This window comes from Necator americanus, chromosome V, assembly GCF_031761385.1.
Source record: "Necator americanus strain Aroian chromosome V, whole genome shotgun sequence".
NCBI classification, from domain to species: domain Eukaryota; kingdom Metazoa; phylum Nematoda; class Chromadorea; order Rhabditida; family Ancylostomatidae; genus Necator; species Necator americanus.
The window spans coordinates 3,409,515-3,436,597 of record NC_087375.1 but is presented as its reverse complement, the minus strand read 5'-3'; the positions used below and the strand labels follow the sequence as shown (position 1 = coordinate 3,436,597).

Genomic DNA, 27,083 nt, shown 5'->3' with positions numbered 1-27,083 from the left:
CGACCCCGTACACGGATACTCCACCTGAAATCTGTACCACTTCAGATTCGTGGTATGCTGCCTTTAAATTTCACTCCCTTGGACCTCCGAGTCAATAGATTCCAGAGTTTTGGTAGGATCAACGGAAAAGCTTTTAAGTCATTTCTGGCGGAGCAGAAAGAAAGAGTTCGTCCCGTGGATCTCGTCTCATGGGGGCAAGCACCCAGGTCGCCTTTGCTCCGCAGTTAGCCCCCTATCCGTCACCTGGTGACACATCACATAACCTGACGCCTAGGCTACGTGATCCTTCCAGTGAAGGAGATCCGTGGGCCATCAAAAACGTCTACAAACACATTAAACAACAGAACATTCAAACATTTAAACAAAATCATACATTAATCAACATATCAAGGCATATATTCGTATTTGTACACTATGTACGGTGCGTGGGTTCGGATATGTGTGCTACTGAGCCGCGCTGACGAACACAACTCTGAAAAATCACAGCATTTAAGCAGAAAAAATTATTAAATATTAATATAATATATATTAAAGTATGATATATTATAATATTAATATAGTAAAATATAATATATATAATATCAACATATTAAAAGGTAATGTCTCCAAAAGAAAGTAAGTGAAAAAACCCACACGTAGATCGAGAGTAGGGCCAGAGTGGTGAGTGTGAACGAATCGGCTAGTTTTCCATAGAAATGGCAAGGATCCTTGAAAAAGACCAAACAATCTCGTGAAGGATACATCTGAAACTTGATTAGGAGTATACTCTCGTTACAGCTCTAGTAATTTCAAGAGAACAAGAGAGACAACAAAGTTTTTTTTTTCTGAAAATCAAATTAACATCAATTATGAGATAGAGGTACAGAATCATGCATCCAGTAATGAAAGAAATATTGTTTGGAATGTAAACAGCAATAAAAAAGCCCCGCACGTAACGGCAATCCATAAACGGTAACAACTGGAAGTACTCTTTCATACGTCAACAGTTTGTTGCTAAGAATTTTTTCATCAGAAATAACAGAACAAGCACTAGGTTGTCAAAAAAAATCATTATGTATCTTTTCTTTTTTTTTCAAAAGTCACTTATTCGAATAAAGATCAACGATCAATCAGCTCAAGAAAATCAATTAAAAACTACGTTTCAACATGCCGAGATTCAAAGACAGTCGAACATGGGCAAAACGGTCAATCAATTATGTATTTCCAGCCTTTTTCATGGATCTCTTGCATCTTTCGGTGAACTTCATAATTTCTCCTTTAAAGAAGGATCTCTCCTCATTGACAAAAAATAAGAATAAGAAAAAAATGAAAGATAAGAAAAAGAATAAGAATAAAAAGTAAAAGAAATAAAAATAAATAGCAAATAAAAGTAAATAAGAAAAATATTATAATAATATAGTATAATAATAAGCAATAAATCAATAATAACAGAATAAAAAAGGATTAAATCCTGATTTACAGCTTTATCTGACTTGAAGCTTCTGATATCACCCAAGGAGTTTTGAAAAGAGCGAACAACTCGGAATCTGATGGCGCAAAATCAGGCTGACATGCTGGATGAACAATAAAGTTGGAATTGTCACTTATCGAATAACATAACAATGACATATTATACTGACATAACAATACAATAGATGTAAATAAAAAAAGAAAAAATAGCAAATTTGACAATCGACAAGCTGCAATCCTTTAGCCAAAATTCAAACATTTCAATGTCGAACTTTTACAGTTCTGAAAGATGTAAATAACTCTAGCACTTTTAAAAATACACTATTATCATCACAAAAAAAAAACAAAACAAAAAAACATTGCAAAAATGTGTCATCAAACCAAAAAAAAACTTTCTGATAGAATCCAATAAAAAAATAACACTAACATACCATAGTATCATAGTGACATAACAACACAATAGATGTAGTAAATAAAATAAGAAATAATAGCAAATTTGACTATTGACAATTTGAAATCCTTATGCGAAGATTCAAGGTTCAATGTCGAATTTTTAAGCTTCTGAAAGGAACGTAAGGAAGCAAGTAAGGAAGAAGTTAGGAAGAAAAGGTGAAAGAACGTAAGGAAGAAGTTTTGGGAGTGTAAATAACTCTAGCACTTTCAGAAATACACATAATATAAAAAACATAAATACAGAATAAAATTAGAAATTAATAATAAAATTACATAAATACGGAATAAAATCAGGAATTAATAATAAAATTGCATAAATACAAAAGTATAAATAATATATAAATAAATATATAAATATATAAATAAAATATAAAAATAATAAATAAGTAAAATAAAAAGAAATAATAATAAATAAATAATAAATTAAATATAAAAATAAATATATAAATATATATAAATATATAAATATAGTGAGTGAGATTCAAACGATGCGAAGATTGGAGCACTTCTCTTTTCAATAGTCCGATAGCACCGTGTCGTGTCATGTTTGCTTTGTGCATAAAGTCGATGACTACAAGAATCGATCAATCGATTCGTATTCGAAAAGAACACATCTAACGGAACTACCGAGAGCATTACGGTTTGTGTAAATACAGTACGGTACGGCATTGACTCCTGGCACAGGTCATATTTACTCCGGCTTTATATCTAAGTACTGTATACTAGTACATATATGAGAGTTGTATCATCTCATGGAGGAATCTAAATAGTTGGAGAAAACCTTAGGGGATTTAGACAGAGCTTTCATCGCCAAAATCACAAAATCTATCAGAAAATGGTTGGCTATTTGCACACAACATATCTATTTATTTATTTCATAGTCATATTTATAATTATTTATCAATAGATCTATTTATCTTATATCTATCTTTATATCTATTTAGTCATTTTATCGTTACATCTGCGTACACATCGTTTTCTCCTCTTTCTTCGCGCTGTTGTCTACTTACTCCTCGGAAATCAGGCTTCTTTTATTTTTTTTCTTTGAATAAATTTTCACTAAACTCCTGTGGATTTTGGGAAATTTTGCTTGATCGAAATTGATTGAAATTTAACAAATAGGTTTTTAGATCCCAAAAAATTTTTTGACAAAAAGAAGTCGATCTCATTCTTTAAATTATCATCAGTTATTAAAGGACAGATCACCGTCTGGATCCTAAAAGCGACATCCATGAAATGGGTCCCAGATGAGAAGGCAGACCAAAAATCCGTATGTGAATGGGGAGAGTTAAAAAAATGCCATAAGACTTGCTTGCGAGTAATCCAGGACGAGAATCGGTAACCAGGCAGCGGACCCAGTTTTCTTTCAACTTTAAATGACACAATGTGACTCAGTAAAGAACAAAAAGGTGCTGGTAACTAAGAGGAATTGAATCATCAGGCATAGAATGTTCCTAAATAGGAAAAACGTAATTTTTTCAAACAAACTAACTAAGAACTAAGAATAAGAAGAAATAAGGAGATAAGGATAAGAATAAAAGACTTTGGGTGAAAATTAGTGGTTTTTGATAAGAATAATGGTAGTTGTTCTTATTTTTAACACATGTCATTATATATTATATCTTAAATTATTATTATCATTACATACATATCGTTACATATATTAATATATATTATTATGTATTATTATCATTATTATATTATATTCACTAGAACATAACTTTTAACGGAAATTTCCATCGAGGACCAAAGTGATAGAAGAAAGTGATGGCAAACCGATATTAACCTAACAAATTCCCCCCACAAATTTACATCCACCTGGGCTTTTCTGGTCACAATGGATCCTTCGTCAAAAACAAAAAAAAACGAAAAAAAGGTAGTTCGGGCAGCATTAAAATTAGAAAAAAAAAAGAGAATACTAAGCTACTGGTACCTGAGATTCGACTGGAAAAGAGTTATACCCGCGGGCTAATGGTACAAAATAAAGCTACAGGACAACATTTTATGGGAATATACGCGGATATACGGGTTCTCGTCCTATCAGCTGAGCTTATCAGGAGATCTCCAGACTACGGCTTCTTCTAATCCGACCACAAAATTTTTTTTCTGGAATCTCACTCAAAAAATGAACGTCCATGCGGATAAAAAGTTGCGGATGAAGATAGTGCTTGTGAACACGAACTTTCTGATGATGGAAATGTTTCTTTTTTCGATTTTTTCGAAAACGGGGAGATACAAAGTAATGGGAAAAAAAACGTAACTCTGTCCACAAAACAACATAAAAAAGTAATGTCTTGCGACCGGTTGATCTCCTATTTTGAATGTTTTGCAAAAAAAAAATGGAAACGAAGGGAAACAACATGTTTTTACAATTCAGCAACACACGTGGTGGTGGTTGCGCGTGCTGGTTGCAGCACAAACAACGGAAGTAAAAAGGCGCGCTTTCATGCCCAAAGTCGTTGCGCGTTCTGGGAATTTAAAGCACAATTTTTAGGCGAAGAATAAGAATTAAACATAAGGGCTGGGTCAGAATGGGTTGATTCATGGTGCAATATTGCGTAAGCGGTCGGCGCAAGGAGTTAATTAACTTTCAATCACGTTTTTTTTTTTCGTTTAGAATTAAATCTCATGTATATATTTAGGAAAAACATAAAATAAGCTGTCTAACGATGAATAACACTCCACAAAAAATAAATAAGTCCTTTTTCCCTATAAAATTATTTATTTCAATTTATTAATTAGTTTTAATTTTTAATGTTTTTAAAGTTACCTTAGCTGTTGTTTAATAAAGACGATCAATACCAATCATGGCTACAGTTTAAGAAAATCAATTAAAAAAAAACTACGTTTTTAAAAATATTAATCAGTCCGGTTTTAGCAAGGTTTGTGATTTTTTCTTGTACGTAAGATTCCCTAACCCAGACAAAGTGTGTTCCATTTTTTATCTTTCTTTTCTGGTGCACTATTAGTGTATGTGAATAAATAAATAAATTAATTAATTAATTAATTAATAATATTATCTCAAATGACTAATCTTCCTTCCTACGTCCGGATGGATTCAAGTACTAAATTATCGAAGCCAGAATCGTGCACGGAACTAATCCCTGCTCATTGTACATATGTTACGTTTCCTATCCTTCCACTTAGTACGATATTTTGGGAAGAGGAAATAGAATTAAATATTATGCGTTTATGTAGAAAAGGCACAAAATAAGATTTTTAACGATGTATAGAATTTACTACAAAAATCTTTTTCTATTGCTATAAAATAGTTTAAAACTAGTAGAACAAGAAAGTGCATTTCTTTTGCACTCAACTTGATATTTACCGTATTTGTTTCGTATTTTGTCCATGAAACATCTTTTCAGCAAGTAATAAATAGTTAATAAATAATTATTATGTTAAAATTTGAAGATAAAGTTATGTAAGAAAACAAAAATAAATTAAACTTAAATAAAATAAAATAATATTATATTAGGATTAATTTTCCAATTTTTGACAATTGGCATTTAAACGTTCCCATAGCTATTAATTTTTGAAGCTTTCAATTAATCATGGTCCCGAGATTTATTTTGAGGATACACACACAAACCCACCATTGAGAGTGAATCTCTACTTACTACATAGATAACCAGGTAAATTTTTTTTTTTTATTTTTTAAAAAAAAAAAGAATTTAAGGATTTAAGGAGATTTTCTTTGGACTGTCTCCTTCAGCTGTGCCAGGATTGACTTTAAAATCTTTATGATCGATCCGGCCTGAAGCCTCCAGTCAAATGACTAGGACCTTCTGTATAAAGGCATCTGACTCTCGAATAAACAGTGCAAAGAAAATTTCCTAAAATCTGTAAATTCTTTTCTTTTTTCACCAGAATATCTTTATCATTTAGTGCTAGAAGAAATTAAACGGTTTTTGCAAAATTGTTGGCATTCCCGTACCTCAAGGAAGCTGGTCGAGCTTTTTTTCCCCGTGGAATTTGATCCTAGCAACGGCGCTACGAGGTGTGCAGGTGAATCCAGGACCTGGCCGGCATCACTTCAACATTATGTTTTCTCTGCGGCATACTTGCACTTATTTTACTTATTACTACCACTACTTTTACTTTTATCTACTTATTTATTTCCCGAACCTTGTCAACTACTGGAAAGAACTGAATATCGAAAATTTCCCAAATATTCTACCCCCCTCCCCCTCCAACGTTGGTTTCCATTGGCAATTTAATGGTTTCTCGTTCATAGTTCTGAAATAAACTCAGAAAATTTCCTGTAAACCATTAAATTTCACCGAAGAACTTTGCAAAATAAAATTTTTAGCCTTTACACCATCGCGAAACTATTTAAAACTTTTTTTTTACATAACTTTAATTTAAAACAAATTAAACTACACAAAAAGTTTCAAATTTTTGAAATAATGATTTTGCTACGCCTGTACTCAACTGAGAAAGTTTTTTTTTTCATAATAAAAAAAGAAAAAATTGAACAAGCGATGTTACTATTCTTTCCTCAAAGACAACAATACCAGCCTTTTTTCACACGTTATAATTTAATTTTGACTCTGATTACTTAGATAATCCTTAAAATGTTGAACGGATTGAAAATATTCTTCTTTTCCAGGTCATTCGGTGTTGAAAACATTTCAACTTTCGATATTATTCTATTTCGCTCTATTTTTGGAAAAACTTAAGTGAATTCTTTATTTAAATACTTTTAAATTTTAAATTTTAAACACTTCAAATACTCAAAACCTAATGCAACAAAATGTGAGAAATTCAGACAGAGAATCCAAATATTATTATTAATCCAGCATGTGATCTCCGATTTGTTTTCGATAAATTGCTAATTGAAGCCTAACTACAAAAATACTCTTGTAAGCAGGCAGCAAATGTCAGGAATAGTTTAGGGTTTCCTGTGTTGTTGTGGTTTAAGGCGCCAAAATAACACGTAACGTCCCTTAATCCGCAGTCTGAGATCCTTGTTGCCATAAGCCTTCTCAGCGGATAACGTAAGTAAATCCACAACAGGATTCATTAAGGATATTTCGTGTCGCACAATACCGTAAACAGTTTTGTTTTTTTTTTCCTTTTTTGAATGAAAACTCTCAACCAAAGTACATTCTGTCTCCACTTTTCTTTTCCCGAAGGTGAAATTTTAAATTCAGCACATCACGAAATTAATGATGTTGGGGTCTCTACGGAACTATGCAGATTTCGGATTATGGATAACGAGTATGGGCCCGGCCGCGCTCAATTCCCTTAACTGTCCCGAAAAACGGCGGTGAGAGACGTTTGATCCAACAAAATACTTCAGAACACTCTTGTAAACGCTCCACCATCCTGTTTTTCAGTCGGTTGTTTGGTTTTACTTGAATAGACCGCCTAGAAGACCTCATTGATTTTTGTCCGCTCGCTCATGGATGCGGCGCGTGCATAAGAGTGCTGCGTTCTAAGATATCTCGTAGGAACTAAGGTCGTATCTCACACTGTTTTTCGGGAAGATTAGGAGGAATTGGGCGTGACCACGTTTATACTCGCAATCTACAACCCCAACTCTATAATTTCCCAGAGACATCGTCACCATCGTCATACGCTGCCGATTTTCACGATTCATTTTGCTCCCCTTGAATAATATACAGTAACAAGATCTAGTACCAAAAACTACTTTACAAAATCCTTTCCTCCAGAAACGTCGTCGTCGTCGTCGTCTGACTAGTTGTAACAATAAATAAATCTTGGAAATGCCATCTATGTGTGTACGATTTATAGTAGAGGCGTTTCCTTCCGATAATTTCCCAAATAATTCTGGATGGATTCATTCTAACATCATTTTGTATAAGGTTAAATTATTGTTTGTTAACAACAGAGTCGAAACCACTAGCTCTTAACTCGAAACTTTTATTTGCTTCCTCGTCTCTATTCCTCTAACTCTAAAGTTACACTAAGTTTCTCCGCTTCACATCAATCCGCTTGGGATGCGCCAACCCGTTTGACTGCAACTCATTGAGGTTTTGAAACACGTGTCTAGCCTCTACAATGACTTACTGGGGCCAGCCGATGTATCAAATCAGTGTCTCCATCCTCCCCCATAGGTCTGGTACCAATCTATCGACCCCGGAGAGATGAAAGGTTTGGGTGGCACTGAGACGGTCTCGAACTACTGATCGATCGTGCAGTCACAGTTGGACCTCTTACCGATTGCGCTACACCTACCCTTCACCTCATATTCGTTCATCTTGTGAATGATTCCCGAATGGAGAAGAGAATTCATTTCGCTTCCACTTTTTCAGTCAAAAAAGCCATACACACCATATTTGCCGCATATCGATTCGCATAAATGAAATAAATGGGAATATTTCGTGTGTGACGGACTTATCTTCGTCTCTTTCGTCGCTAAGTTCAACGCTTGAGAGGAAAATTTTTTGTTGAACCATCAAAAGGACATATGTACGAAAGGTTGTAGTGATTCTAAAAGAATAGAATTCTAAAGGAGTAGACTCCAAATTCACTTTTTTTTTTAAAAAAAGACTTCTCACGCTTTGAATGAAGAGATAAAATTTGATCGTCAAGGATTTTTCCTTTTTTTTATATGGAAGAATAAAAATTTTCCAATTGTTTCTTGTATCATATCTTTCACTGAATTTGAGGGCCATTGAGGAAATTTATTGATTTCATATTATCCAGATTTTAGAAGGATAGATGAAATAATTGTAACGTGTAATTTTTACGCGGCGCTTATAGCGAAACGAGCCCGTCTGCCTCTCCACATCCTCTCTCTCCTCTGTCTTCCCGCAATCAACTGACCGTCGAGCTACTCTGGTCGAACAAATTCGAACCCCGTCATTACAGACTTTTTTCTATTCATTAAAAAAAAACAGCAAATAAAAGTGGAATTATAATTTAAAAAAAGACTGAGATAGATAGATGATGACCTGGAATATTATTTTCTATCGTCGCATTTACGTATATTCGTGCATGGATGGAAAGCTGAAGCAAATAGGAAAAATAGTTTGGGGTTGTTTGGTTTGGAAGTGAAAAATTTCTTTCTCCTAAAAAAAATTCATGATTATTCAACACAAAGCTTTTGTGTTTATTTTTTTCTCGAGGCAACAGAAAACACTCAGAAAAAAAAACCAAAAAAGACTCGTCAGAAAAAAAATAAACTGAGGCTCATCTCAGTTTTCAGTCTGGTTTTGAAGCTGATTTCAATACAATTTAGTTCGATAGTGGGCCCTAGAAGTAAGGAAAAAAAACAACAAAATGGTGGAGATCCCAGAAAAAAGCAAACAAAAAGAATTCTCTCAATCTGGAATTATGGTGAAAAAAAAACAATGGTTGCTGCTAAAATAATTAATACTACTACCCCGCCCCCGCACCTACTTTTGTCTACCTCCCTCGTGAGAATGGAACACTAAATTAAGGAGCTAAGCATGCCGCGTATCTCGTCGAATTCCCACGCCTAGTGGCACTGCATGAAATGGTTGGATCAAATTACTAGTATTCCACATTCATTTATATCATCACCCGAAACGAATCCCGTTCCCAAATTCATTTTTACGCTTGAATTTTCTTTTAAACGTATATTTTAAACGTAACATATAGTGTTTTTGAAACTATGTGGAAGCAACTTTTGGAACAACTCTACGAAAACTCTCCTTCATTTCTTTATAACTGATTTTATTTCTTTTTTAGTGGATAATTTCTAACGTTTTGAAATTTCCGATGAAGAAATTCATTCGTTCACCTCCCTCAACCATTTTCTTCACATTGTTGTCAAGAAATATCAATAAAAACATAAATATACAATAAATATAGTATAATAAATATATGTCAACAAATATTCACTTCAATGAACCAGTACTAGTAAATTTTACAAACGATTCGGAAGAAAAGCGACCTGTTCCTCAGCTACAGCTCCATTTTTTGCCCCCCACTCAGTTGTCAACTCAAGAAAATTTTTCGAATTTTTGCAAAACAAGCCTACTCTTACGCTTCAAAGTTCACCGTTAATTTTCCTTCCGGAACATCCCATCATCAAGATTCTAAGAACCTTTCGAAGGATTCTGAACCTATTTTCCAAAACGTAAATGCAGATTTTCGCCGTAACGCTTTTTCCTGTCAGTATTCCTGCCTCATCACTCCTCATCACCTCATCTCAGTCGGCTTCATCTCATTGTGAGAGACTTTATCGTGTCGTATCGTGAAAAGTTATTTTTCGAGGATGAAAGACGAAAATTGAAAGGATTTCTATGGTATTTACGTATAAAATCTTTTCGAAGTACGTTTAACTCGGCCATCTCAATAAGTTCTGATTATAGAGGAGTAAGTTATTTTCAAACACAAGTTTAAATGATATTTAATCCAAATAATTTTACATTTTTTGTTTGCTTTTTTAAATTTAAATGCATAGAATTAGACTCTGATGGCGTAAATCAACATTTCGCATGAATGTTAAATGTTCCGATCGTATTTCAGGTTCAGATATCTTGCGCCTAATTTGTTAAATGTAAAAAAAAAGTTGGAAAACTGAAAGAAAATCTTGTCGCTGAGGTGATGGCCGAGCATTGGCGAGTCAGCTGTAAAAGATAGAGGATGGAATACAACGAGAAGTCTTCCAAAAAGTAAAAACTCCCTCATAAGTGTACCTTGGACTTCTATGAATGTATGGAACGACTTGAAGGAAGAACTAAATAGAAGGATGATGAGAGAAAAGTCAACAAGTGGAATATAAAAATTTTGGAGAATCACACAAACAAATAACACCATAAGTCAATAAATTCCTTCTTGTTGTAATCTATTTAATCAAAATCAACAGGTCGAAACTAAAAATTCACTATTACTATCGTTCTGTCTCCCTCGAGGAGTTTTCCACAATGGATACGGTGGAGATGTTGGATGAAAGCAGTGCACTGATGTTCAAAGTACTACAAGTGAAATTTTTTCCAGATCTAGCTATTCCCACTATATTAAAAGTGCATTTTAGATTTAATTATTAAAATAATAGATTATAAGATTAGATAGATTAGATATATTAAATAATAGATTTAATCATTATTATTATTTATTATTATTATTAAGATTTTATTAAAAACAATGTAATTGTGCTTCAAACTTTCCGATTTTTTCGCCGTTTTTTTTCTTGTGCTGCTCCTAATTCTTCTATTCTCCCTTGTAGAAGTTGTACAGCTAACCCTTTCAACTGACTATATTCAGTGATTAAAAATACTTTTCCTTCTTACAACTTTAAATCTGTAATATGGTTTTTCCATAGCTTTTCTCCTTTTTTTTTGCAATTATTCAAAATTCTTCTAGGAAGGATTATAAAAGCTGTACACCTAACTCAGCATTTAGCACTTGAATAGAATCATTACGTCCTATTCAAGTCGTCTCTGTGTTTTCCATGTGAATATTATAGTCATATAAATAAAGTGTAGAATTTTGATGTCCTTGTTGTGTTGTCCTGAAGGAACGTATTCTATGTATTCCTGGGATATCCAGCTATACTGCTCAAAAATGTTGTTTGTCTTGTAGCCACCAAACATATTCCGTATGCAGAATGTGCTGTTTGGGGAATTTAGTGCACTTGTCCTCTGGTATGGATTTTATGCCACCACCACGCTTATGTACGAATCAAAATCTTTAGGTTTTGTAGTTTTACACTTCTCGAACAATAGGAGTTGAATTTCAAACAATACCACTCTCTTACCGTATCCCTTCCTATTCCTTATGTATGGCGATTATGCTCGTTCCGCCCGTCGATTCGTTTCTGTTTAATTTGTTATTGCTTATGCTTACGTCCCACTACATACTGGAAAGCTTGTGGAGTAGTTTGGAACGACAATTTCCGGTTACTCTGGCAACTTTCCGATACAATTCACAGCTTCCTGTTCAATGGCGGTACAGTTTTTCAAACTCCTGAAATTTTCTAGCCTTTTCATCCACCTTTCTTTCAGCCTCCACACACCATCCAGCCTTTTAATCAATTGAAAATTCATCTATCTCACTACCAATTAGTTATTTTTATGAATTTCAAATATACACTCATTTTCTATGGCTTTAAGGCCCAATTTCTTCCCAGTATTTTTCAATTTATTGCTATCTTCCCTTTCCTTAACTATTTCAACCTCACCACTACAGCTTCTTTCTCAAAGAGCTCCAGTAATTCAGCGAAATGCATGACAATGCAATGTTTCTAAAATGAACAAAGCAGTTTTTGTTTTTTTTTTCTCTTCTTGTATTTTTGTATATGTTTTTTTTTGTTTTTTGTCTCTTATTGCACAACTAAGACTTATTAAAGGTCCCAAAAATTATCTTAAAAAAAGATTTGTAAAAATTTCAACATTGGGGCGGAATGACAAGCCATAACCTACAAAATACAATGGGATGTAAAATTTGACATTTCATAGCAAAAGAGATGAGGTTATGCAGAAATTTTTTTATCGTTATTTGTTATGCGTAATTAAACTCTGGTACCAAAATCGTAAAATGTTCATTTCTTTTTTTTTTCTCCCTTCTTGTTTTATCCTTCTTTTTTTTTCTTTTGTGCCGATAATTTACAAAAACAAACGACTATCCCAAGAATACGAGTTAGAGTTCTTAATCAGTCTAATCAGTTGCTTTTATTTCAACGTTTGCTGGGATTTTCGCAAGAATTTTTCTTTTGAATAGTTCTATTCTTAGTGCTACACTATGATTGTTGTCATCAATATACCCAATTTAAAAAGAAACTAAAAAGAAAAAGAAAAAAATTTAAAAAGAAAAATTGTTTTTTTTTAGAAAATAGTAGCACTCAGTGACAGCCGAGCGTTTGATTTTTAACTTATTTAAATTTCAGTTGAATATATTATGTTATATTTGAGTTTAGTTAGTGATTTAATTGAGTTCCTTCTCGTTCACTTGGTGATTTTCAAATTCGTTCCTTGTTAATTTGTGGCCGACTTCTTTCAAGGTCTTTTACAGAAATCTAAGAGTGCTTGTATCTTTTTGTCCGAAACCGGATCCAGAAATGTCGGATAACTACAGATGTAAAACAATATGTTTATCTTTGAATAAGACAACTTAATTAAATATATTCACATTTTATTCTCTATGAACATACATCAGAATTTCGTTCTCAAACCTATATCGTAGGATTTTTTCTTCCTAAAATGTTTGGTAGGCAATTCTCCCTCCGATAATTTTTCCCTCTTTACTGCATTTGAAAATCCATTCCTTCATTCCTCTGTCCCTCATTTTTTTCCCCTTCATTCCACATTCCACTTGAAAAAAATTGCACGAGACCCTACAATATACTTAACGAACACGCGTTGGATGTGCTAACTAGCACGTCATTTGTAATACGAAGGTATTAACGGAGGTGCTTCGGGTCACCATGGATTCCGGGCTTCTCCTACTGAATAATGTATTGATTCTACGTTTCTTTTCTTTTCACATAACAAATCCAAGTCCTATCATCGAAAAAAGTCTAATTTTCCAGTTCCTTCATTCCTACAGTCATATTTTTTCCTTTTTTTTTCTTATTCTTCTTATTTCTTTTTTTTTTCTTTTTTTTTTTACTTCTTCCTTAACAGAGCTGTCTCGAACTACTCAATTATGAGTTATGTGCAAAAAAATACCCAACCCTACAAAAAAAAGTAAAGTAATGTCACTGGCGTCTCAATCCATGTCGGATGCGCCAACGTTTTTTACTGGAATTCGTAATCGTTGAGATTCTGGAAGCCGTGTTGGCCTATACAGTGACTTACGGGGCCAGTCGATCATGAAGTCAGTTTTTTTTCATTCTCCCAAACAAATCTGGTACCAATTTACCGACCCCGTAGGGATGAAGGGTTTGGTTTGCACTGGGGCGGTTTTGAGCCCTCGACCTTGGGGCTACAACAGACCCTTAACCGACTGCGCCACTCCCACTAGACTCTTTAAAGAAAGGTTTTAGCGGATTCCTCAAGCACAAACAAGTAATTAGAGGTTTCTTTGCCTGTATTCAGTAGCGTATGTATTTGCCCTCGACTACTCTTTTTTTTTGTTGTTTATTTGTGTTATTTGTTCCTTGTACATTTCGTTCACGCACACATGGATCACCATGTAAAGAATAAATAAAATATTTTGTCATATCAGACAATTTATAATTTGTCATAGTCTCAGGACTATCTTATTTTTACTATCCTGTACGCCTGGTGCTATGGTAGGGTTTCGAATAGTGCATAGTAAGACTACAAATCTCTTCGAACGGAAATGACTGTTCTTGCTCAACCATTCAAATGAGAAAGAAAATTATTCCCTTCACTGTCGCAGCAGAAAATTTTTGAGCATCAGGTCATAGTTGTGATCTTTTGATAGTGCACATCTCAGTTAGTAGAAATTCTTTTGAAAAAAAAAATTCTAAGAAAAAATAAAAAATTCCCAGCGATCTCTTTTAAAAAAAAAAGTCTAGTCATTTTGATAGTGACCGCCTTGCTTGAAAAAAAATCGAAAGGTTTGGACATTGATATGTTAAATAAAGTTTTCCATGGTCTTTTTTTTTCCTGGAAGATGACGCTGCCAAGATCTAAGAGCTTAAAGCCGTCTCACAGAAATACCTTAAATTCACGAATACTAACGCGGCAAAGTTACGATGATAATTTTATTCTCTTCAATTCAAACATAGCGCTTTTTCTGTCCGCTAACAGTCTCGAATTGACCTACCAATCGCGTAAATCCCTAATCAATTTAATTTCCGCAAAAACAAAGTAAATTTTTGTTTATTCAAAACAATTCAAAACGAATCGAAATTTATGTCTACTCCAATTTTTTCTATACTTCAATACCCACTACAAAAACTACTAAAACTACTACTGTACTACTGAAAACTACAAAAAATAATGAACTAAAACAAACCATGTAGTGCTTAGTTCCAGAATTGTATCTCCATCCTAATAGCTACTATAAACCGACGATCTTCCCTTCGATTCTCATTATCTTCACAGTTGTATTTTCTTACTCTTCGTTATTAACGAAATACTCGGTATCACGGCTAGGCCCTCGCCTCCTCCTTTGTTATGGATCCAGAAGCAGAGAGATGGGTCCCACAAGGAATAGTAGAGTCAAAACGACATGAAGCACGGTACAGTTGAGGGTGAGCGGAAGTGCTCGAAGCGGTGTGGTGGAGCGCAGCGCTTAGTATCTATAGGGACCCTTCCTGACATCATTCGTCACTGTAGTTCGCGACGGTCTCATCCCGATTTCAACCGCCGGCTCCACCACGCCGCGTGCGCGTCCGGGGTTACGCAACCGCACCGTGCTTCATGTCGTTGCGACCCTACTATGGAATCGGTATGCATAGTTTCATATTCCTAACATTTTACAGATCTCGCATTGTTTTCCTGCGTCAAAGTAGCTGTAGAATGGAAATTTTTCGTGCAAACGACTCTTTCACAAGGAGCTGTGGTCTACAAATGGCAGCAAATGCGGACGGGTTACGATTTTTGATTAATGGTGTTATAGGAGACGCTGTCGCTTCTGTAAGTATTTCCACTGATCACATGCTTTTTGGGGATTCTTTCTCCCAATTTGTAGACTAAGCTATGTCAAAGAAGGATTCTCGTTAGGATTTAACCATGCTTTCAGAGATATCTGTCAAAGCTTCATTTGGAAGTATATTGATGAAAATTTAATGAACATGACGTGTTTAATATATATAAGACATTTTTAGATGAAATTTATGCTAATAAATGCTAATAAATTTATGATAATAATTTATGCTGTACGATCTTTCTGCAAAAAAAAATGTGCAATAACTTCAAATCGTGTTGAATTTGCTGCCGCATGCAACAATGGATGTGCCCCATTTCAAAGGCAACGCATCACAAAATTAACGTAGTGTAGAAAGCAAACATAGAAAATATAGAGTTCGGAATGTAGGTTACGAATATGAGGAGGATGGTCGCCCTTAACTTTCGTTAATCGTCCTTCTTTTAAAAAAAAACGGATGGGAATTGGCTTAGTTCCAATGAGATACGTTTGAAACTGGTTCCTTCAGCAGCTTATGCATTGTTTTTACTGATTTGATAGGCCGTTGGGGAAACTACAATTGATTCCTCGGACCGCTCGGTTGTAGATGCGACGCGTGCACAACAGTGGCGCTTTCCTACTTATAGTCGGGTCAAAACGGCATGAAACTCGGTGCAGTTGCGCAAGCGCTCGAAGCGGCGCGGTGGACAGAGCTGTTGGAATAATAATGGGACGATCGCGAACTGCAGCAATGAACGGCTGTAGCAAGGGTCCTCACTCGATCCTAACAGCCACACTCCTCCGCACCGCTTACGCAACTGCACCATGCTTCACGACGTTTTGACTTTACTATACCTCGTTGAAACGAACATCGTTTCCCTCGGAGTTTTTCACGACGAGTAAGGGATTTCCACGTTGTGTCAATTTCGTGGTAAAGGATAAAGGATAAAGTCACTGGCGTATCAATCCACTTGGGATGCGCCAACGCGTTTTACTGGAATTCGTGATCGTTGGGGTTTTTGGAACGCGTGTTGGCCTATACAATGATTCGAGGGGGCCAGCCGATGATCAAGTCAGTGTTTTTGTCCTCCCAGACAAGTCTGTTACCAATTTATCGACCCCGGAGGGATGAAAGGTTTGGTTTGCACTAGGGCGGTTTCGAACCCTCGACCGTGTGGCTACAACGGACCTCTGACCGAATGCGCCACACCCGCCCTAATTTCGTGGTACGCTCCCTTTAATTAGTTGCAGCCGACCAAGTAGCTAACGTCTCCTTTTTATAGCAGTAACTCTGTTTTCCTGTTCTTGCATAAGTATTCGACAAAGAGACACTTTAATAGAAGCTTGAAAAACAAGAGAGAAGTGCAGCAATAGAAATCTATAGTCTTAATTGATTTGATCAGAAGTTTTTTCCTCGTAAAAAAAGTAAACATAATTGTGCTTCAAGAGATTTTGGCGGTACAAAATTCTCCAAACTCAATTTCGGAACCGCTTGTGCCGGTAGAGTCCATTGCAGAAGAAAAAGAATGAGAAAATACACAAGGAACTCTTGTGGCAGATCTGATAAGTTCTGATCAATCCAAAATCTTGACAGATATCACTAAGGAAACTGTAGCTGTCAGCATTGATTATACATGTTGATAGCTGAGGTGCTGCATAGATTTCCGGCGGCCGTTTGTCTGGATCTAACTTCTGAGGCATACGTTTCAAGCAAATCTCGCTTTGAGTATGGATTTTGGTGGTTCGGAATAACAATAAAAAAAATAAAGTAACTAGAAGTAAAATTTAATAACTAAAAAATACCTAAAAGTAAAACTCAATTATTGTGAAGTTGAAGAACGACAACAAATCAACATTCGAGTTCTACAGCATGAAATAAGGGCTGCTCAAATTCACAACGTAGAAGAGAATGAGCGAAGTACAAAAAAAAACTCCTGTTGGTTCCTTACATATAGAAAATCTGGTTACTTGCCCTAGTTGAACTGTGCCCGGCCTCCACCTAGGGCGCAAAAAAATCTCCATGGAGCGCAAAGGCCGCTCCTGATCGACAAATGGCTTCCACATTTGATAAGGCGACAGATCATCGCTGGAAGTGAATAGCTAAGCTAGTCGGGCCCATGGAACACAACCATTCGTCTTCAAGGATCCATCACATGTCAAAGGAAAGCTACTAAGAGAAAAAAAGGAGGATAGAACTGGAACTACCAATCCTTTAACTTCACCAGGCTCTCGAAACAGGCTTCCTGAAAATGAATAGCTAATTCATATCATGCAGTGTCTTCAAAGAAACCGAAAATGGCCTGAGATATGGCCACTCAGTAGTGCCCTTATTTCTGGAAGTAAATAACTAAATCTGGAGGTAAATAACTAAATCAATCGGGACCCTAAGAGTTAACCATTAATCATATATGTAAGCTAAAGTTACTAAGAGAAAAAAAAGTAAGATAGGGATAGATAGTAGGTAAAAAGTAAGATAGAGATAGAAATAAGGGCGCCACTGAGTGCCCCCGAACAACATTATCCCCCATTTTTCGCGCGCCAAAGTACAGTCAGACTACAGCAGGTTTACGTACTCCCCTAAATTGCTTTTCGTTCGTGGTGGAGGTTACAGTTGGAGCCAGTTGAAGTAGGATAGAGGGTCCAGAAATACTCTCTCCTCGTGTTGCCCTGCCCCAATCGATGGCGGATAGTAATCAAATGGCTGGACACGTTCCAAATGCAAATATATCTCATAGACATACAGTCGGTTCAAAACGACATGAAACACGGGGAGTTGCGTAAGCGGTTGCGCTCGAAGCGATGCGGTGGAGCGCACCGGTTGGAATCGAGGTGGGATAATGGCTAACTGAGAGATAAGTGGTTGTAACGAGGATCTTCACACAACCTCAACCGCTACGCTTCACCGCGCCGCTTCGGGTGCAGCCGCCTACGCAACTGTCCGTACTTCATGTCGTTTTCATCCAACTATAGACAGTGATTAGTTTCCTTGAAAATATCATCCTGAATTTTTTTCTTCTTTGAAATACGCACTTCCACATGGTTTCACCCACTTTTTGCAGCTATCAGTTCTATTCAATCTGCTGCTGTTCTATGTTTTCTCCACGTCCAGACGACTACGACGTCAGAACTATGCGAATCCGGTTTTATTGGCTCTATTTGATGTGATCACTTCAACATGTTACGTGCTTCTGCTCCCGGTCCAAGTGATTTCCTATCGATATGATATTCGATCCGTAGCTGACAGCTGGATACAGTACGTACGTTTCGTGCACTGTATACAGGTGATTCTTCTCGATATTTTTTCTTTTTTCTTTTTTTTAGAATTGATAATTTTCGTGCGAAGTATAAGGGAAACAAGTAGTTAGCTTTTCGCTTAAAAGAAATTATCATTCCACAAAGCGAACAGTTCCAGTTGTGTTATTCGAATGTTATTCGAATGTTCGAACTAAATCCCACTTCACTTCACTTTTCTTTTTCTTTTCACTTTTTAGAATTATAGTTCTAAGATGTCTTCAAATTTTTGCTCAAAATTTCACTTTGGTAGAAATCACGGGGAAGAGTATGTGCAAAGCGTACCACATTCAAAATTTTGCTCAAGCATTGTTCGTAAAAAACGACTAAAATTGATATATTTCTCATCTCTACGCGATTTATTTTGGTACTGGCAAAGTGTGTTAATTAAGTGATTCTGTTACCTTTTGAACGGTTTAGAACGCTCTCCACCTTCAATGAAATCATGTCGCAGAATGTTTTTTTTTTTATTTCGTTCCTGAGATCCGTAAAAGAATAATGGACCCACGTAGTAGTTGAACTATGAAAGTGAATGAGCGATTACGTCCTTTATATGTAAAACCTAATGACTATTAGTTGTTCTTTTATAATCGTTCGACCCTCCTTAACCGTTGCCAAAAAAATGTGCAGAAGTCTCTTTACCGTTACTCGTTATTAACTAACTGCATTATTTTTCTTCACTGTTTTTAAACTCTGCTAAACATCAAAGTCTTGAGATTGGAGAATGTTTAGTAAGGATTAGATTAAAGAAACTTGATTTCGCTTAAGAATCATTTGCAGTTTGTTGTGTTTTATGTATTTTCGTTTCTTATTAGTTGTTAGCGGAAATGCATTTGTTTTCTCGCTTTTCTCCCTCTAAAGAATACATTACAGCATGTTTGTGTAACCATATGCAACTTCTTGCTTGTTGTCGCCAGTGTGGAACGACTTTTTGCCAATTCCCCAGAGGGGAAACAGGTATGCCTTTTCGACAGATCGTTACGTCTAATTCTCTTCTTTGGTCGCAGAAGAGTTAAAGACGTGCCATGTCTCTTTATAAAATGTTGGTTATTGTCTCTCATTATTCATTCATTATTGTTCATTTCATTATTATTCATTCATTCATTGTGCTGATCTTTTTTTTTCGCAAAACATAAGTAAAAGTGTTTGGAAAAATATACGTGAATCTTTCTTATTTAATGAAAATAACTCTTCTCTGGAACTTTTCCCAGACTCTCCGCGGTGTTTCCTGCGAAAATTTGTTTCAGTCAAAGCCCATTAAGTTTGCTTCACTCTCCTAAATGAAGCTTTAGGTGTCTGTAAACAGTAAACAAGTGCAGGTGGAAAGCAAAGGTTGTCCAAAGAAAGTACTTTCCAAGAAGCGACAGCCATGTAAATTTGAATAGTACCAAGAGAGCGAACAGAGAAACTTGACACCCTAAAATAATATCGCTTAATTTTCAAGCTGACCACCTTTATTTTCTTCTTTGTACATATTTTCACGCACCGTTTCTGCGTCTTAAGTTTTGTTTTTGAAAGAAGAATGTATGTAAAGAATAATATTCAAAGTGAAACCATCTAATTGAAAAACTCACTGCCTGCCTACTATATGAGGCTCTTAGCTTTAAAACGTTCCAGCCTTACAATGATTTCGTGTAATATAATCCGGACATTAACTATTTGTGATTTCCCTCGAAATCAAAAGCAATTGAGTAAGGAAATCGTGATCTTGTCGAGAAAAATGAAATTATTCACTAGATTATCCATTTTGTCCAATATCTTCCAAATAGATTGTTTCTAGAAGGAGCTCTGAGCTCTATCAGTATCAAAAATAAGTAAGAATACATTACAAAGTTTTTTCATTTTTGTTTCATCGTTGAGAAATCCGCTGGATACCTAATCCATACCATCTGGCTATACCATCTTATGTTACTGTTTGAGGATTAAAGTAACTGTTTCCAAGGGATGTATTAAAATCAGAGTTCACATTTATCGCTTAATAATTCGCTCATTGCCACTTTAATTCTAGCTGAATGAGCATGGAAAATGTAGGAGTAATTTTGTATGTACTGTTACATTGTCAACATTACAAAGTGCTGTTCGTATGCAATGACCATTATAAGATATAAATGAAACACTTTGAACAAATGAAGCAAAAATTGAATTAAAGCAGTATATTTGCAGAAAACCATCCTGGTTTTTCTGGTGAGAAGGAAAGTTGGAAAAGTTGTTGCTATTACCTTGATCGCTACTCTGCTGAGAGGCACAATCCTTTTTGAAACAAGCATTGAATATCTTCCTTACTGTGATGAACTGGACAGGTTTGCTAATTTTTACCCCAGTTTTGTTTTTCTTTTTTGTTTTTTTTTTCAAATCAAGTTTACATGTGTATACTTCAAATAATTTCACTTGTACATTCTGTCAAACTTCACAAACTAGGAAATAGAGTCGGTTTACGTAATTATTTGGATTGTTACGCCTTACAGTGTTTTTGGAACTTAAGCAAACAGCAGCAACATATATTTCGAAGGATTATCTTGTAAAGGCCGCCTTCACTTGGGTAATTAACCTGTTTGAGGAGGGTCATGTAATAAACAGCAAATAAACAGAGCATGGAAGAACTTAAGCGTAAGCGCCACTTATTCCCCAGGCACTAGTGGTACTGTCTTATTTGGCATTTTTGAGCAGCATATTTCACGAATAAGAATTTGAATGAAGTAAATATAAGAAAAAGAAAACGACTCATCTGTTGATCGTTTTTCCTGCAGGAAATCATGAGAGAACAAAAAATATGTAGGCAATCCTATGACATAAGAAAGTAGGATAAAATAATATTTCATGCAGTATTATGGTTTCACCATGAATTAATTACACGGTGAATTTTAAGTGCGACTGGACTATTTGATTATGAGGAAATCACACTGCACTACACTGAGAATTAAGTGTATCTTCTAGAAAACTGACTAATTTCGATGCCCTTAACATATATCTTGCCTCCGTAGTGACAAGAGTAATTTAAGTTAAGCATAATGATATCACTAGTCCGGCTTCGTTGCGGGAGCCTACCCAATAACCAGAAAACCACATCTGTAACAGCAAATCACCTCGCGGCTCTAATTAAACTAGAAGAAATGATTTCAAAGTTTCTTGTAATGTATTTCACTTCGCTAACTTCTTTGTATAGTCGCGCCAACACGACATGAAGCACCGCGCAGTTGCGTAAGCGGTTGCTCTCCAAGCGGCGCTGTGGGGATAGCGATTGGAATCGAGATGGGACCATCGCGAACTGCAACAGGGGTCTTAACCGATCTTAACCGCTGCGCTCCCCTGCACTGTTTCGAGCGCAACCGCTTCCATGACTGCACCGTGCTTCATGTCGTTTTGACTCTACTATGCTTCATAAATCCAACTAATTCGATGCCGTGGGACCAGTCTCATCCCATTCTATTGTTTCTCGGCATCAGCACATCAATGCGCCGCGGTGGGACCTCTCTCTGCATTCTGGAATTTCATTTCACACATCCACACATGACAGACTAAGCCTGTTATTATAATGCTTGATGGTTTAGTTACACGATATGGTTGATTGCTTCACATCAAACGAGTAGTCATCCTGGGGAAATTGTGTTTACATTGTCGATAGCTGACTTGTCGTGAGAATCACTAAGAAATTTTGTGCCGTTTCGCAAAGTAATTTTTCTCGAAGAAATATCAAAATTTTTCAATGAGGGTGGAACTGCTAAACTACTAAACTATTTCAGGTATGTCCCGGTCCTTGCCAATCATCTTGGAAGCGTCGCTGCTATCCGTTATTGGGGCAGAAAGACGTTGACAGTGATTTTGCCATTTTTTATCCTCATCTACTGCAACTATCGAATTGTACTTCAATTACGGAAAAAACAAAGGGAGTTTCAGCAGCAGTCGATTAAAAAGCGATCATTACGAGGCACTGTCACTTCTTCGTGAGTTCTTTTCTATATATCAATTACATCTAAAAGCAATTGGAGGCAACATACCACATTTGTCACCATAAAGTATTTAACACAGTTCGAAATCGCAAGGTGCTTCCCAGATATGCTTTCTAACGATTTTTTTACCTTTCGTATCTTAAAAGACAGCATACCAAGAAAATGATGATGCTGGGATCCAGTCTCCATCAGAAGATAGGGTTAGGAGTGCAGATTACAACTTATAAGCGTGTACGCGATCAATCGAACTCAACCACATGATGATTTTTTTCATAATCCTGGTGTGAAGTTTTGTGTTTCATGGATACTCAGCTCAGTATTTTGTCATCCGCAAGAAAGATGCTGCAACTCATTAAACTCATGGTGTAGCGGTTGTTCCTTCGATAGAAGTGGACGGAGATGGTGCTGCATTGAGAATGCGCAAACGGTCAAAAGAGTCAACGGAGCACAGATATAATCAAATTATGGGGGAAGACATTGAATAACTCAGAAGACTTAAAAAACAGGGTAGACTTCAGATACTCAAACAAGCTTCTGAAATTAATCAAGTGTGGACGTAACAAAATTCGTCAGCCTGAGACGTAATTGTGCCGTTTCTGTAATTTTTCGTCGTCACTGCACTCTTGCATGTGAAGGAAGTGGATTCCCAGTTACTCTCACTTACCTCAAATTTGTGTTCGCTCAGAGTGAATGGCTGTGAGGGTGCAGCTTAAGGTCATGAGCAACTTTCTGATGTTTTGAGTCAATTATCACGTCTGAGGCCCAGATTAGAATTAGATTTTTTTTTGTATTTGGCAGCTAAAATACCTATAGTGGTTACATTGTAATCCCACAAAAATGGCGTTCCAATACATTGGATGTTCCCTCTAAGCGTTTTTTTTTCCATTTTCGTGAATTTACGATAAACTGCAGAACAAATATTTAGGTCGATACGTCATTACTACAATGAAAAGCGAGGAGTTCGCACAGCCACGAAGACGTTAGTGCTTGTGGTAGGATGCTACCTCCTATCGAATCTCGTCTCTATAATCATCGGATTTTGGGACCATCTTGCTTCGAGTCACATCAAAAACTACTACTACGGATATCTGATTGCGTCGGATATTGCATCACTGGTAATTATGTCAAATTTTGAGATTTTACGAGTTCACCTATTAAAAATTCTTCCTTTTTTTTAGTCGTACAGTCTTTGTATTATCTCTAGATTTGATGTCAATGTAAAATCAACTACCTGTATGCAAATATTTCCTTAAAATTATAGTATTTTTAAGTTGACCGTCTTTGGCTGTTTGATGCGGTTACCGATCTATTGTGTCTCCGATCCTCGAATAAGGAAAGCAGTTGGGAGGGCGTTATTCCGTTGCCGAGTACGGACTATTCCCACCAAGGTGAATGTGAGACCTTTAAATACAGCATTACTGCCGCCGATTGACCGATGCATTTGTAAAATACTATGAAATAAGCTAGCTATTTCCGGTTCGTCAAAATCAGCTGGATAAATGGAGTATCGTTATGGTATCCAACAGTTTAAGAAGCAACCTCACCGGAATGAACAATCAGGTTAGTAGCCATAGTAAAACCCAGCAATCCTTGCAAATTAAGATCTTAGGGGAACCCCAAAAGCAAAGAAATCGATAAAAGTAGCGGAAAAGGCTTCGCTAAAACTATGTAATCTTATTCCAATATTAAAAATAATGGAATAGTACAAAATACAAAAAGAAAGCAAGTCCGCGCAGCTTTTTTTTTCTTCCAAATTGTGGAGAGAGTTCAGAGCACGCGTTCACTGAGGACGCTCTCATGTTTACAACACATTTACGCTCAACGTATTGTTGTTCGAAGACATTTTCGTTTAGAGTGGAATCCATTTTCATTAATCGTAGTAAATATTAATTATTTTATTTGAAAGTTGGTACCAGTTAACTATGAGCTGAAATTGAACCTTCGCTGTTAACGTTCTTGCTTTAAGTTACTCAGGAGACAAAGATAAGAAACGAAGTTCTGAATTCCAAAGGGTGTAGCGATTAGGAAATACTGTCACGTTTTTGTTCGGAACTATTTATGTCTAGTGTGATCAGAAATTCTCGATTCTTCTTTCCATCATGTTTCCGATGAACTTATGGTAGGGTCAACACGACATGAAGCACGTACGCAATTGCGTACCCGGCTTCTCTCGAAGCGGGGCGGTGGAGCGTAGCGGTTAGGATCATAGTGGAACTATTCCCGGCACCACCCTCGCTGCAGTTTGCGACGGTCCCACCTCGGTTCGCACTGCTGCCTCCACCACGCCGTTTCGAACCCATACACAAATGCACTATATTTCATATCGTTTTGACCTGACTATACGGTAGTTCTGCGCAGCGGTAGATTCCTCACTTAGCTGCACCCCTCCGGCAAGGAGCTGGCCATCAACTCAGCTGCAACTGATACTTACTGATGCTTTTGCATTTACTGTCATTTGATCATTCACGACTATTTGAAAACTAATTAACTGCTTTACCGTGAATGCAACTGCTCGTTTCATATTGCTCTATTTGAGGGCGTTTTGAGTGAACAAGTAGTGAAGAAGACACAGAAAATTCAGAACGAAAACTGTCTACTTTGTTTTAGGACTGGTTATGTGGACGATCTAAGCGCGCAAGGGACGAGCTTGCATTCCTTCTTCAAAGCCGGAGAAGAATTTTAGTGGACATCGCGTTCCGAATTGGTGTTAATGGCAAGATGGTGAGTACGAGTTCCTCTACGTTCCCCTGAGTTCTTTCCACTTTCTTTCTTCTCAGATTACAAAAAAAGCTAATAATGAGAGAGAAGATCAATTGTACCTTCCATATATTGGGTCAAAGTGATTCTTTTCGTTAGGCAAAATTCCTCCCCTACATAATTTCACAATTTTCACCACGAATTTCTATTTTTTCTTTTCTGTGAAGTTGAATTCGAAAGACACACAAGGAATTTTTTGTGCTGGAAAAAAATTCAAAAAGATTTAGGGTTATTGTACAATATTAATGTGGAAATCCAATAAGCCATCACGAAATGGTTTGCTGAATTTCCACATTAATTCTATAAAGTCACCCTAAATCTTATTTGTTGACATTTTTCTGCGAGTGCTGTGTTACAGCGGACCATGGAACTGTAGGCCACCATAAACCAAACACATTAACATTCGCTCTCCTGCCTTTAATCCAACAATTCCGATTTACATTTCAGGGAAACTCTGACAGTAGCAGTCATGAAGTTTGGTTAATGGGAATCCCAGAAGAAGAGTTGTTGTCCGAGCGCAGAAATAGTCATTATCAATCGTTAATGGTCAATGTTTGAAGAAGATTAGAAGGCATAACTTCTTTATATGTACAGAGCGGCACAGGGAAACGTGAAATTTTGAATGTAGTAATGACAGCAGTGAGGAGTTGGTAGAAAGTTGAGAGCGACATCCTTCAGTGTACAACTCTTAGGGCTACCATTGCTACATTCTACATTTCCCGTTTCCCTGAGTTACCCTGTGTTAGGGGTAACGGGAAGTAATGCTTTTTCTAGCTATGTCAATTTCAAAAGCTTTTCTAGTCAAGTTCTAGTTTCCTTCTTTTTTCCTAGTTCTAGTTTTCTAGTCATTTTCACACTAGAGATTCCGAAAACAATTTGCTTCTCAGAATGCAGATAGGGTAACGATAATGACTGTAATTATGCTACTGACTGAGAATAACGATATATCTGAAACATTTCCCTCTAATTTGATGAGTTTGACGCTGGCTGGTAGCCAAATTTTTCTTTCTTTCATGGGCATCATCCAATCCTGTGTCATACTTTAAGAAATTTATTGAGGCTGTGAGGATGCTGTGATAAATTTACCAACACTTCATTACTATGTAGTTCTTTTCGTTTCTCTAGAAAACACTCAGCGTTTGGTTCTGGAAATATATTTTCTTCCGAGAAATGCTTCTAGTTTTCATACGGTTGTCTATTTCTCTGTTTGTTAACGAAAATCTGCTCGAATTTGAATGAATTTTGACTTTTTCCTTATTTGAGCTCTTTCCCACTGTTCAGTTTCAGCAACCGAGTTGATTAGATGCTCAATGGTTCTTTGTTTCTATTGATATGCGTTCATTGCAATAAACAATGTAAATAGAACATGTTGTGGAAATTTAAAATCTGTTACAGAAAATTAATTGCAAAAGTGAGATTTTAACAAAAATTTATCGAAGCATTCGGCATGCTGTATAGTTGGGTAAAAACGACATGAGAACACGGACAGTTGCGTACGGGGCTGCGCTCGAAGCGGCGCGTTGGAGCGTAGCGGTTGGAATCCTGCAAGGACCCTCGCTACCGGCACCCGCCTCTGCAGTTCGCCACGGTCCCACCTCGATTTTGACTCGTACGCTTCACCGCACCGCTTCGAGCTCAGCCGCTTACGCAACTGTCCGTACTTCATGTCGTTTTGATCCGAATACATGTGTTGTCATTCGAGAGTGGTTT

The 27,083-nt window shown here is 36.5% G+C and overlaps 1 protein-coding gene across 2 annotated transcripts; it reads left to right on the top strand.

Moving 5' to 3' along the window:
• Positions 1 to 14,927: 14,927 nt before the first annotated feature.
• On the top strand, positions 14,928 to 25,931 carry RB195_012811 (uncharacterized protein; the record flags this gene model as incomplete). 2 transcript variants are annotated; one of them, XM_064202366.1, is made up of 11 exons in its annotated part: positions 15,273 to 15,389; positions 18,249 to 18,314; positions 18,438 to 18,659; positions 19,543 to 19,626; positions 20,833 to 20,969; positions 22,410 to 22,610; positions 23,542 to 23,731; positions 23,888 to 24,004; positions 24,084 to 24,176; positions 25,224 to 25,337; positions 25,821 to 25,931. In XM_064202366.1, the coding sequence occupies 11 exons, from the start codon at positions 15,273 to 15,275 to the stop codon at positions 25,929 to 25,931; spliced, it is 1,452 nt and encodes a 483-aa protein (XP_064058247.1). The 2 variants fall into 2 exon arrangements, with proteins under 2 accessions (XP_064058246.1, XP_064058247.1); XM_064202365.1 differs by lacking the exons at positions 18,249 to 18,314; positions 18,438 to 18,659; positions 22,410 to 22,610 and adding an exon at positions 14,928 to 14,992 and having other exon boundaries at positions 15,236 to 15,389.
• Between the last annotated feature and the right edge of the window lie 1,152 nt (positions 25,932 to 27,083).